The sequence below is a fragment of the Arvicola amphibius genome, chromosome 10, assembly GCF_903992535.2.
Source record: "Arvicola amphibius chromosome 10, mArvAmp1.2, whole genome shotgun sequence".
Taxonomy (NCBI): domain Eukaryota; kingdom Metazoa; phylum Chordata; class Mammalia; order Rodentia; family Cricetidae; genus Arvicola; species Arvicola amphibius.
In genome coordinates this window covers 12,070,300-12,084,711 of record NC_052056.1, presented here as the reverse complement: position 1 = coordinate 12,084,711, position 14,412 = coordinate 12,070,300, and the positions used below count along the sequence as shown (strand labels likewise).

At 42.8% G+C, this 14,412-nt stretch overlaps 1 protein-coding gene across 1 annotated transcript in view; it reads right to left on the bottom strand.

Annotated features, from left to right (window-relative positions):
* The window catches only part of Adamts5 (ADAM metallopeptidase with thrombospondin type 1 motif 5), a 35,502-nt gene extending 22,646 nt beyond the window's left edge, over positions 1-12,856 (bottom strand). The window contains exons 1-2 of the mRNA XM_038346220.1: positions 11,753-12,856; positions 1,514-1,646 (exon numbers count right to left, since the gene is read on the bottom strand). Of these exons, the coding sequence (XP_038202148.1) occupies positions 1,514-1,646; positions 11,753-12,856 (1,237 nt within the window). The remainder of the gene's footprint in view (positions 1-1,513; positions 1,647-11,752) is intronic.
* Between the last annotated feature and the right edge of the window lie 1,556 nt (positions 12,857-14,412).

The window sequence follows — 14,412 nt, the reverse complement described above, 5'->3', positions numbered from 1 at the left end:
CTGCTATCATCTTTGGATTTACAAAATTGTCCCTTTCTCTAGACATTATTCAGCTCCTCAAAGAAATGTGGTTAGTAAACATAGCTTACTAGGAAAGTAAGGTAAAAATTTTAATTTCCACTTAATAGTTATTACTGTAGCTTTAACAAGCTTAACCTTTTAAACAAAAATATTGAAAAAAAACTAAATGCAATGATGACTGTATGATTCCTCGCACCACAAAGATGCAAAGAGGTTATGCATAAATCAAGAAAGGGAATAAAATATTTAACTGTTGTATGTGGATGTGAATATAAGAGGGATTCCCCTCTGTATGCTATGAATATGTTTTATTACCATCGGTTATTGAAGAAGCTGTTTTGGCCAATGGCAGGCAGGAAGTCTGACCAGAGGTATAAAGAGAAAGTTGGCAGAGTCAAGGAGACAACCTGTAGCTGCTGAAGGAGAAAGATGCCAACTGCCAGCCAGAAATTTACCAGTAAGCCACAGCCTCGTGGCGATACACAGATTAATAGAAATGGGTTAATTTAAGATGTAAGAGTTAGCTAGAAATATGCTTCAGCTATTGGCCAAACAGTATTGTAATTAATATAGTTTCTGTGTTATTATTCAGGTTCTTACAAATGAGTAGTCCCTGCCTACAATACCCACTATCTACACCCCACCCAATTTAGTTCCTAAAAAAATTCCATATAGAAGGTATGGCTCTCCTTATATTTCAGAAATGAAGGCAGGTCTCAAAGAGTTTAATAATAGAATTATTTGACACAGTGGAGAAATTACTTCAGTAAGACACAAAGTTGTATGTATCTGATTATAACATTTTTTCCTAAGACTAAGTCAGTTTCTTGTACATCAGTTTCCAAGGTTGGTGGTTAGTATTTCTTATCCCAGGGATATAGATTAACTGTTTACCTCTGCCGTCAATTTACAGTTATAGGATTTAGAAATATTTGGTATACTAAGCAAACTGAATATGTGATATTATAAAGTAAACTATGCTGAGAGCCAGCTTGGCTCCAGCTGCTTGGCTACTGGGAAGGAGACAGGAATATTTACCACAAGCTGCTGGTTCCCTTTGACAGGAGCCTACTATTATCACTCAGGATGGCACAAAACTTGTTAAATTTCTGTGCAAACTGATTGTCCTTGGATGAGTCAACAGTGTCATGAATAACTTCTAAAAGGGACACTTCTGCATTCCATGGGCAACTGTGACAAATTCTGTCTAGGAGTCATTTAGGGATGCTTAAAGAGAGAGAGAGAAAACTCTGCAGCAAGTTTCTCCTCAATTTTTAAATGCACTGTCAAAAGGAAACATCTACTGTGCTGCTGACTTTGCCTTCCTTTTCCTGCATTAGTTAACCCTGAAAGTTCAAATATAAACAAATGTAATACCCAATGGTACATCTGAACCAGAAGGAATCTGGAATTAATTGCCAAGTGTTTTTGGTCCCGTTGCAGCTGTTGCAAGTGTTTGATTTGGCGAGGGAAGAGAAAAGACGCTGCGTACCAATTTCATGAGCCACCGTGAAAGCTGCATGGAGGCCGTCATCTTCAATCACAGCACAGCTGCGCTCCGGAGAACATATGGTCCCAACGTCTGCCATTCCCAGGGTGTCACATGAATGATGCCCACATAAATCCTGCCCGGGAGAAAGAAAGAAATCATTAAAATCAATTTCCACCCAGAAGGAGCCACCATGGACAGCCACTTGCTCACCCCGAATGGCAAGACTGGGATATGTTTATGGTGTCACCTGCTCAGGGTTGGACGCCTTCCAAAGACAAATTCAAAGCAGAAGCTCTTCTGAGCTACTCTGCAACCCAGAAGCACAGAAGGATAAAGAAATTCAACGACATTTTAGAAGATGTCATGATTACAGTTTGCCCATCACAGCCTTAAAGCTGCAGTCCATACACAAATGCCAAGGGTTGCATGTGTTCAGCATAGCAAAGTCCAATATTCTCGCCTAAATTCAAGCCGAACTTCTTAGAAGAGAGGGCAAATAATTTGTTTTCTGTTTGAGTCCATCTATAACCACACATTTGTGATAGAATATACATCACAAAGACATTTGTATTTATACATATATCTGTGTATATGCATATATTTAGTCATTTATACAAGAAAGAACCTAAACTGGAATTTATATAAATAACTTTATAGAAAGAAAAACTTTCATTTGTACATTATTACTTGAAAGATCAGTTTCAAATTTCTCAATTGAATTGTAATTTTATATTCTGTGTCTTCAGAAACCTATGTGAGGTCACACACAGCTTTTTCAGCATTTTATGTTTATTTATTGTGTGTGTGTGTGTGTGTGTGTGAACATCTGTGTACCATAGTGCACATAAAGTTGCCAGAGGACAACTTGTAGGAGTCAGATTTCCGCTTCCATCATGTGAGCCCAGGACATCAAACTCAGTTTGTCACAGTTGGCGTCAAGCACCTTTACCCATTGAGCCATTTTGCACATAGTTTTAGTATAGTGTGTCTCAACCTGATTGAACACAAGAAAATGTGTGATACAAGTATGTTGTACAGGTAGATATGAATGTATTCATTTTATTTTTGAGAAGTGCCACAGCTTTTAAGAGATACTCAGAAGCAGAAATGATCATATATTAATTTTTAAAAATCATTTGAAGAACATCAACAGGACATTAAAGAAATGAAGCTTGAAGAATATAATAGGACCTAGAACTTTTGATATGTACCATGTCTAATAACATTCTCTTTAAGTGTTAAACTAATTATTAAGTAGATATAAAAATTTCTTGTGTATACTTATGAATGTCATTAAACTCAACATGTATATTCGCCAACCAAAAGAATAACATAGCATTCCTAAGTAAGTAAGCCATACATTAATAATTAACCTTGAAAAGAAATTTAATTAATAGTTTTGAAAAGTACGGTTTCTATTATGGCTGTTGTCAGTTCAGAGCGTGTATCCTACAGTTGGTACTCAACCAACATTCGTCTAATTAAGATGAACAGTGAGATATAGTCAGACTCCATGAAATGGTCCCCATACATCTTTATTGTACTGCCTGCTGGTAGGACCTAAGCTGCCTTCAAGCACCCAGGTACAAGGTGGTGTTCCTACATGTCCAGTGTATAGAGTCAGGCCCAACAGACACTCCTCATTCCTCTCCATTTTGCTGTATAGAAGTCCAACAAAGGTGAGCAAGACTTAAAAGCTATACCCAATTCTCAAATCTATGTTTTCAGGTCTTTCTTGTGCTGTTGCTACCCAGTGGGCTACAGTGTTATTACAGTTTCAGATAATGAAAATCAGCTTCTTATCAGCCAGCAGGCCGTGAATTGCAGCCTCATGTCAACAACACTGCCCTAAATGTCCCTGGGCATCCTTTCTTGTTATCCCATGCAATTCCAAATTACAGCAGCTAAGAACAAACAAGTGGTTTTAAAATATTGAAACTCAAATAGTCTTTTGCATAATAATTTCTATTTGGGATAGCAATACAGTATAACACATTTTTAATCCTCTCTTTCATCATTTTAGCAATTTTAGGAGCAGATCCTCAGTCATAGTTAAATCCGTACACACAGTAGGTTATTTTTACATACACATATGTTTTAAACCAAGATTTATGTTTATAATCATAATTTGGAGTTGATTATCTTCAGATAGTAAAATCCAAGAAGTGACTTCCACTCCTTCTGTCACTAATCAGCTTGGAGCCAATGCAAAAGGAAATGGCCTTCCTGTCCCCAGTGGAGTGGAAACCGGAAGCCTATTATCTCTGTTTACTGCTAATCAATTGCTCATTAGAGGCCATCAGCCCTCCTTGTTTTCTTTGAATTGCATTAAATGCATTTGGCCTTTTGCCATGGAAATTGTGCATGTGACTAAATTATGAGCCGAAGCACTTGCTATTATTTTTTAGCAATACTGATTAAGCCCCTTGACGACATAGCCATGCCATTATACTTCAACAGCCGTAATTATAAAGTGGGAAACTTCCCATTTCTCACACGTAATTTCAAACATTTTAGCACAGTTATGGTTTCAACCTAAGATGTACAAAGAACACAAGAACATTGCGAGCCAATGTTTTCCTTAAGGTATGAAGACTATATATCAAACTATTAATATAGAATATTGAATCCATATCTTCTGTTTTCCAGTGACCCTTTACAACAGTTAGCCTTCAAGTTGAGAGGATTTTTAAAATCCAGAGGAAGGGTAAGGATAGTACTGGGGTGATCACATATTAATGTATACACAGTATAGCATATATATTGACATGTCTTCTAAAATTGAAGGTAAGAGACACTAAAGCAGGCAGCTCAGCATCTATGAAAGAGGTAACTGAACTAAAAGTGTTGGTAGTGGTTTTTCTGCCTACTCAGCAACCATCATAGGGCAAATTATATATTTGCTTTTTTGGAACTAGTTATCTATGTAGGATCAATAACTTATTATTATTGGTTATGGAATGATACTGTGAAAGACTGAGTAAAATATAAGTGTTCTGAAAGTGTTAGGGGAGTTAACTGTGGTCCCATGTGTGGTGTTAGCCAGGTTACAGGACAGAGACAGTGGATTTAACTTCAAGATATATCTGAGAGAGTCTTCAGGACAAAACGTTTCCATAAGGAAGTCATTAGGCCTGTTACTGTCAGAGAGACCGTGAATATGTAAATGTGGGGATTTTGTGACTTTTCATGCCATTCAGAAATACTAGTAGTGCCCCCACCAGATTTGTAGAGACAGAGAAGTGGATGGGGAGGCAGCAGATGGATTTTTCATCCCTGACTACTATGTACTGACTGTGCATATTGGTGATTTCTGTATTACAGTCCCACACATGCACACAGAAGGCATAGCTCAAATGCTGCTTCTTAAGAAGCATGATAGCTTAGTGAGCGACCAAGACAGAAGTGTGGTGAGGAAGCAAACTGACATGCTGTGATGAACAGGGAGTTGCAAGTACACAGAGGGGTGGAAAGACCCTCCTTGAGGGAATCAGCATGGTTTTCACAGGATTGGGTATGATGTTCCGAGAAGGGCATCCTAACAAGGTAGGACTCAGGAAAGCAAGCTCTCACTTGGGAATGATATGACATGGCATTTGCTAAGACTAGATTTACAAGAGTTTGTAGTGGACTAACAGGGAGTCTGGAAGAACAATCTGAATGAAGAATTTTAAGAGCAGACATCACTCTGATAAGTTTGAGGTAAGGAGACAGGGGAAGAAGAGAAACAGAAAACTATGGACTGAGGGGAGCAGGTGCTTGGACCAGTCCTTGATGATGGTAACCAGGCTATTAAAGATGCTGAATGTAAGGCCAATTGTTTCTGAGATTTCAAATCTATAAGACACAATTTACAAACACCTTATGAATTTTGAGACAAACGATCTTCATCATTCATGCGAGGGCTCCAGCAACACCTATAATAGTATTAACTTAAAACATCAGAAATATAGATGAAGAAATTAAAGATCAGAAGAGGTAAGTGTGCGAGTCTAGCTTCAGCACAGTGAAGCTGAATTTTAATTATAGCTAACCATTGCATTCCCTGTATTCTACAACACAACATTGTTAAATAACAATCCTATTCCTGACATGAACATTAATCAAATGAATTTCTTTTCTTATAGCAAATAAAACATTATAGCCATGGTGGTCTTCATGCATGAGGTATGTTGGTGAAACTAAACCATGAGAAGCATACAAAACAGACAAAACACTGTGAAAGACATTCTAGAAAAAAGAGAAAATGGATGTGAGAGATAAGAAATGTTATAATACGGCTAGCTTCTCTCTTCTCTCTCCCCCCCCCTCTCTCTCTCTCTCTCTCACACACACACACACACACACACACACACACACACACATACACACGTGCGTGCGCAAAATCTAACTAAGTCATGATAACTGTCCTGTTTCTCATGCTTTCCATTATTCCTTTCTACCTGGACTAACACTGAAGATTTCATACTGATGCTTTGCCATCTGAAATTTCCAAATTTGTATGCTGCTATCAGTTAACTCCTTAGAGTATGGATCAGATAAGATTAATTTTTTCTTCCATTTGATCACAGCTTGTCACACAAAACTCTACACAGCGTACCCTGGTCTTCTTCATGACCTATTTTGGCAACTATTTCCTGCATGGGTCCTTTGTATTTTGATCAATAAGCTTAAATATTTTATCTACTAGGAAAGCTTAACTTACCCATATTTCTCTCTTTTTCCTAAACCTTTTTGACCCACATCTTTTAATCCCTAAGACCACTGTGCCCACAGTAGCCAGTAAGCCAATCAGTAGCACTCCTCAGTTGTCTCCTCCACTAATGCTCTGTCCATTGATTTCTACTGCAATTAGTACACAGGATGAGATGCTGCAGCATGATGCTCTAATCTGAGTGTATCATCCCTAAATTTTTCAACCCAGTTCCCAGTATTCCAGTGTTACTGTATTTGGAGAAAGGGTCTATAACTTCACTAGGCTGGAACTCAGCTCAGATAATACAGGACTCTTCAGGATCTTTTTCCTTCCCTCTCCTTTCTTTCTGTTTTTATCCCTTCTTTTTTCTTCCCTTGCCATACCTGTTGTTTTTGACAGACATAGGGAAATAGGAATGACAATGTAAACACACGGGAAGAAGACAGACTCCTACAAACCAGGAAGAGATGTCTTATCAAAATGGTGTGCCAGCACAATCTTTGATCTTGAACTTTCCAGTTTCCAGAACTGAGTGAGAATTTCTCTTTTTTGTTAGAGCTGCCTCTCCTTTGCTATTTTGTTGTTGTAGCACTAGCAAAACAATACCTTCAAATATTTAATTTTTCCCCAGTAATCTGTTTGTTAGTTTTTTTATTTCATCAATAATCATTCAACCCTCCTGTTCTCTGTCTTCCTACAGCCCCTTCTTACACTTTACCAATTCTTCACACTACCTCTGGCCATTCATGGCACACGGCAGCTTGGTGTGTCTGCTGTTAACTCCTGGACATGTGTCTCACTAACACTGCCTCCTCCAGAACTGAATTCTACAGCTTCATCTCTGCCTGTGACATCTGATAGCTGTATCTACCAGAAGCTCTATGGGGTATACCCATTCATATCAATGCTATATTTTCTGGAATAGATTTTTCGGAAGTGGTGACTTTTTAAACCTCTGTATATCTGACTATAAAGAACATTATTGATTGGGTATTTGAATAAACCAATACAATAAGTTTGAAGACCAACTGATGGGACTTTATCTTCAGATTACCTGTATTTCTCTTCAAATGTATGTTTCTACTTGCAAAACAAAACAGCATGATAGCTGGTGATTGTCCAGTTGTTTAGGGATGAAATGATTCACACTGTGGACAATAGTACTTAAGAAATGCTCAGAAACTGGGAGTTGAATCCAAATCAAATCCATCCATCCACTGAAAACAATGCAATTATATATTTTCATAGAGACCTGGGTAGAGCCACCAAGGAAGAACCAACCAGTGGTTTTCTTCTCTTTCTTGCCACAGAGTTTGTTCATCCATGGTGAGAGTCTATCAGTTTTCCTGATAAGAGTGATTTGTTCATACATCTATTTTTCTCTGCTTCTGATAAGCCTGCAGATGGCAAGCAGGTATGTTTGGTCTTTTTGCTTTCATCTCCCAAACAGAGTGTCTCTCCATAGCGAATGTGCACATGCACAGTGCCTACTATGAGACAATCTAAATCTTTTGTCTTGCTGTATATTGTTGTTTTATGGCTCAAGTTCATAAAAAACCCTCATATCTTTTTCATGCATGATAAGCTAGAACTGCTTAATCCATGACCATTCTCCCCATTTCTGGATTATTAAATCTTTTTTAGGTTGATCTGTAACTCTTGAATTATTAAATTTCTAAGGCTGGTCTGTAGCTGTAATTCCTTGACAATGGTCACTGTAAGCTCAAAGTGGTTTTGAACTCAAGAACATGACTGAATTAGTTGATCTAGTCAGCAAACCAAATGGCAAAGAGTGCAACCCTCTCTCTCTTCCAAGGTTTTTGTCCCCTAGTGTCCATTACTTGCCCAACCCCAGAAGGAACCTCATAGTAGAGGGGAATGTTTGAATCCTGGATCAAGCATACTAAGATAGGCATGGGAGAAGAGAGGGTCTAGGTGGCGCATAATAGCTCATTAAAGCATGCTTTAGCAATTAATGAAAATTAATAGGCCTTGGATTGCGGTTTTTTAGCCTGTTTGTATTCAACCCAATGTATTTAGTTTATGCAGTAGTAAAGAATTGTTTGTTGCTGGTCTTTGTAAAGAAGGAGGTGAAATAATTTCTGATTTCGACATTGATCAGGAAGACATCTTTCTAAAGAGGAGTGATTGGTCTGGACAATAAACTGACGATTGTCTTTAAAAATTTATTGTATAATAAGGGAGGTAATCAAAATTAGGAGAGGACTCTGGGAAGCAAAGAGTAAACCCCTGGGGGCTGGATTTCTAATGTTGGGTGGCAGAAATAGTGTGAATTCCAGCAGAAATGCCATTCACAATGGAAGTGACTTTGTGCCAGAAAAATAATGGGTGTTGTTTCTATAATTAGAACATTACTGAAGGCTAGGGCATAGCCAGGGCAGTGAAGTGTGCTAGCGTGATAGCTGAATTAGTAACACTCTTCTGCTGACTGCTAGACACAATGTTCAAGGTGTTACTGGCTGGTAAACAGGAGTGGAAAGCCCTTCCTCACACATTTGCTTCACGCCTGAAAAACAAGCAATTTAGCAGAAGACATCTGGACACAAAATTTGAACAGAGCTCCGAGCCCATCAAAACATGGATTTGATGGCTGAGCGTCTGGCTGCTAAGCAACACACATCTTACACTCAAAACAGAGTTGTAAAAATGGAATCCTGGTGCCAACTCGGGGTATTTCTCATTGAAGAGAAATAGCTATGAGAGTTATTTCTTTCATTTTCTTTCATATGGGCCAGCCTGAAAATACCTGACGTCCCCTGGATGGTGGAGTCTTGATCGTCTCTCTTTTAGACTTCTTGGTTTCCACTTTTTGAAGCATTAGGCAGAGTTTAACTTTGCATGTTGAGTACTTTTAAGTGAGTATTGCCCAGCATTGAAATGCTTTCACAAGCCTCCTCATAGTTCTCTTTTAAATTAGAATAATAGATTCATATAATCAGTGCTTTTCAAAGATTTAATGCTTGTGAAGTTAGATGAATATGTCAGAGATCAACCACAAGCCAAATGGCATTTGCTGTATTTAAGTATGCTTCTGCTTAGCAAGGAAGCCAGAGAGGGCGCCACTGAAGTATTTCCCATGTGTAAACCATCTTGGAGAATCTAGTAATTTTTAGTAAAGTTAAGTTAGGGCTGGCTCAGGTGGGTAAAGACAATTTTCACGGAGTCTGAGAACCTGAGTTTGATCCCTGGGACCCACATGGTAGAGGAAAAGAACTAATTCCCATAAGTTGTCCTTTTTGACCCTTGCTTACATGCTCTGGCACATGAATGCCTCCATCAATAGAATGTAATTGAGAATGCTTAAATTAAAAACAACTTGGAGAATGAATTTATTTCTACATTGTTTTTGTCGAGGTAAACTACAGTGATGTATTTTCCAGATCGGAAAAAGGTGACTGTCAGTTACCCAAGTGAGTAACAAACCCAGAAAAAGCAATGGACACCACTTGGAATCACAGGCTGGTTCCCTTTTAGTTGGGAAATAACTGGGAAAAGAATGTGCAAGGGGCTAAAGAGTGAGAGGCCTTCAGGGTGATTTTAGAATTATGAACTACACTTTTGTATTAAAGCCAAGAGAAAACTATTACGATGATTGGCAGTACATGCCTTTTGGTGTGGTCTGCCTACAAAAGTATTTTTTCCTCTTTCTTTAGGGAACCTCCTTCCACAAACCGTCCCAAGCCTCCTTCTTGGCAGGCACTCATGACATAGCAACACTAGGAAACACAGACGTGGAAAGTTGCTTATAAAAAAAAAAAAAAAAAAAAAGAAGACTTGGAAACTAAATGAGAAAGGGATAGTTTTACAGAAGAATTTCACAGGGCAGCCTACAAAATGAATGTTCTGCCATTTCAAAGACTAGCAATGAGGAAAGGACTTAAGGGACGCCTTCCAGAGCATCTCTCAATGACACGAAAGGTTTTCCGTTGCACACAAGATTGTGATGCCCACTTCTTCCTAAATGCTGTCTTTGGTGGCTTTGTTTGCATGTGGGTTACATTTATGTCCACCCCATGAACCACAAGTTTTTCTCTTTTCTGTATTTATTAACGCCTTTTCCTTCATACCATGTTTCCCTTAGTAAAAATAGAAAATTAAGTAACAAAAAAATGTAGTACCCTAAAGCCTCTACAGTGTGCCATTGAACTTCCTAACCTTGCTCTTTTGCTATAAGTTTCAATTTTGCACAGCAAAATAGTTTGTAGTTACTTCATTTATTCTGGATGGATTTCATATACCTAGTATGAGTTTGAAACACCAATCCCTTCCAGGTATGTAAGAGGCCCACATTAGGCAGGGAACTGTATTTTGGCAATGGGCCAGGCTTAAGTCACAGACTCAAAACGCATCAAAATGCTAGGAATAAGTAGGACAGTGGACTGCTCATCCTAAGTTGACTTTTGGGTACGTGACAATTATGCATATACTGAAGCAGTCATCATAATGCACACATGTGCACACATGCGTGTGCATACACACATGTACGTATGCACACACACACACAGTAGAAGGGGATCAGTTAAGGGTAATGGAGGGAAATATTGGCAACCAAGACAGCGTTGTGAATGTGAACATGGGCTCATAACTGCCAGCAAGCCCCAACTTTGTGTCTGACATGTCACACTAACGTGGTGGTCTGGTAACTGTGTAAATAGATTTGTTCCTCCCAGAATGTCTGGGTTTATAATGACCCATCTCTTTCCTTCCCTTTAACCATGTTCCTTAACGTGGGGGAAGTCCTTGGACAACATTCTTTCCCCACATCCTGAAGCTCTGCCCAGACCTTCAGAAACATTCATCCAAAACCCAAACCTTCCAACTGGATTTGACCCTTGTTTGGCAGCTGGGTTGGAGGGTGGTACTTGGGATGTGCTAGGAGAAGGCCTTGCTCAAGGACCTTAGGGGTTGTCCTCTCAGCTGATTGGACTTCCGCATCCTCCTGGCCCTCCCACATTCCTTCCCTCTCAGCAACTCAGATTCCAAGGTGGACACGTCAGAAGCCCATTTGGAAGCCACATTAGAAAAGAAGTCCTTTGGAAAGGGCTAGTGTTGCATGCAGAAGGGTTCGCATAAGGACATTTACATCAATCAGATGAAAGCAACTGCCAACTTTCAAGTCTTTCCCATTAAGTTGCACAAAGCAGCATTTTTGTCTTCACTGGGAAGTAGAAAACACGATTTCAAAGGCAACTTTACTTTTCCCCTTTCCCATTTAACTGTTCACCTTCCTCAAGCACAAACACGTCTTCTTATCATGCTTGTACACCATACTGTTGTGTCTGACTGGATGGCATCCAGCGTTGTTGAATGTTGCTCTCCTAAAACAGGTCTCCTCACTAAAAGCAGGATGTACTACAAGAGGCTAATTGGACACCTGCGTGGTGCTGGAGGCTGAGTTTCCTACAGATGCAGTTAAGCGAATCTACAGTCAGTGGCAGGTAGTTTGTGGCGGAAACAGAGCCACCCGCAAGACCACCTGCGCCTCCGTATCCCAGAGCTGGGCACCCACCCGCTGCACCTACCTCTCGGGTGAACAGGATAGCTGCGTCGTAGTGCTCCTCATGGTCATCGCCTAGCTGATTGTGCTGGTGCTGCCACTTGCAAAAGTTCTTGAGGGTCGTGGCCGCATTCTTGCTCACCTCCAGACTCTTGTCCTTGTCGGCCAGCACCACCACCTTCACCACGGCCAGGCGGATGTGGTTCTCGATGCTAGCATGACTGTACAGCCGGTTGGCGATGGAAGCTAGGGTCAGCAGGTAATGTTGCAGGCCCCGGCCATACATCCTCGCCATGGAGGAGTCAGCCACCAAAAGGAGCTCCACCTGGCGGGCCCTAGAGATGGAACGGCGCCTCCGCCTCCACCAAGTCTGAGGAACTGCATCCTCAGCGGGTGAGAAAGTTGACTGGTCTAGGAGCTGCGGGGCCAGAGCTGTGCGTCGCCTAGAACTACTGTGCACCGAGGGGCGCTCTTGAGGCCTAAGTGGGGACGCGGGAGTCTCACAGCTGGCGCGTGGTGGCAGGGCTTCGAAGCTGAAGCCCTCTCGGGTGTAGATGTGCAGGACGCGTGAAGACCCATCCCCGTACACTCGTCTGGCCTCCGCCTCTGCCCAGGAACGCAGGAGCGGCTTCAGAGTGTAGCGCGCGTGCTTGACCGCGAAGAAGCCATCGAGACCCCCGCAGAGGTCAAAGACAGCTAGGGATCTAGGGCTGCCATCCACGGTGCCCCGGTAGAAGCAGTGACCCCGGTGGCTAGATGATGCACGCAGTCCGCCTCCTGCGGTAAGGATGCCACCAGTGGTGACCACTGAGTCATCCCTCTCCAGATCCAGCAGGAACCTCCGGCCGCCCACATACACAAAGTAGCCCACCTTGCCACCTCCAGAGTAGAGTTGGTCTATATTCTGCACCAGCCCGCTGCTCCTGCGCTGCCTGGCCAGCAGGTTCAGATGGTCCAGCTCCTGCGTCTCCTCCCCCTGCGGCTGGCTCGACTGGGCTGCCGCTGCCGCAGCCCAAGGCTGCCTTGTTTTATCCTGGGCAGGTGCCGTGGTGGGGCTGTCAGCGGTCAGGGACAGGCAGGAGGCGCACAGCAGCAGCAGCAGCAGCAGGGACGCCCACTCGAGCCGCATAGTGCGCTGCCCGCCGGGAGGGGCTGCGCGATTGAGTCTAGCTGGATGTTTGCTATTTGCTATGGAAGTTTCAGGGGCGGGGGTGGGGGACTCACTCTCCCACCCACCTACTCACACACTCTACACACTCGCGTGCAAAGTTGAGTCAAGTGTCCGGGGGAGGGTAGGGGGGACCCGCAGCAGACCGCCAGCCTGTCCTGGCCGCCGTGCCAGCGTGCGAACTTTTTCTTTGTTGGTTTGGAAAATGTTTGGAATTGTGCTCCAAGAGACGGAGAAAGAAAAATCAAAAGGGGGAGGGGAGGGGTAGCAAAAAGCAAAAGCCAGGCGGTGGAGAGCTACCAAATATGAAAAAGGAGAGAAAACCAATGCAGACAAGATCGTTTCACAAACGGATCAAAACAAATGAGAAAAGAGAGTAAGGAGGGCGACCGCACTCCCCGCCCGCAACTAGTGCGTGCCGGCTCCCGCCCCCTCGAAGCCTAAGGCTCGCAGGCTGTGGAGGAGCTTCCAAGCCCCTTTCGTATTCAGTGGGCTTCCTTGGCTCTGCTGGAACCCGAAGGTAGAGGGGAAAGAGACGGAAAGAAAAAAAATAAAAAAATAAAAAATAAAAAGAACCCTAAAATGTTTAAAATCTAAAGGCAGGAGGCGGCCTGCGGCGAGCCAGCCAGGCGGGGCGTCCGGGACCCTTCGGCTACCGCGTCCTCCCGCCCGTGGTCATCCCCAGTCGGCTGCTGCGGGCGCGGAGAGCGGCTCCAACACTGTGAAGATGCGAGGAGGTGGGACAATGAATTTATAGCAGCGTGCCATCCTGCAATGGCAATTTCAACAATTCGTCACTGCACGCTGCCTCTTAAAGGGAGAGCTTCCCCCACCACTCCCACCCTTCCCGGTCCGCGCCTAATCCTAGGGGAGGGCGCAGGGAGTGGAGGAGGGTGATCGAGGAAAAGGAGACCCGGAAGGAGGAAGGGACCAGGACCTGGCAAGGTGGAAGAAAGGACAAAGGAGGTAGAGATGGGGAGAGAGGGAGAAAAAAGTATTTGAGCAGGAAAACAGGAAATTTCCTTGGCCTCATTTAAAGTCACAGCAACTCTGGGTCCGTGTGATATTTCACAACCAATCGGAGTTGGCTAACCTCGGCTTACCTCATCTCCTGAAGGGGTGTTTTGGTGTTTTAAAAACTCTCTCCCTGCCTCCTTCCCCTTGCTGTGGGATATGAAGTTCTTGCGTCCTTTTGCGGACTGGTGCGCTCTGGTCTTGCAGACCTGGCAACTCCATCCACTGGCCAAGGCTTCCAGCCGCCGGTGCATTCCCAAGTCCGGCTCTCTTTCCTCTGGCTCCCTCCAGCCGGTCCCAGTAGCTGATTTCTAAACTTCTCAACTCCTAGTTTGTTCAAGCTCCAACACTTGCTGACTTAGGGCTATGGGTGACTAACTTCTCCCGGCCACCAACTGAGCAGCAGCGGGCGCTTCCTGGCTCGTCGCTGGGCAGGCAGTGTTGCGGTGACCCCGACAGGGCCGGCTGCGGCCTGGGAAGTCCTTGGCTTTGTGTATAAATGG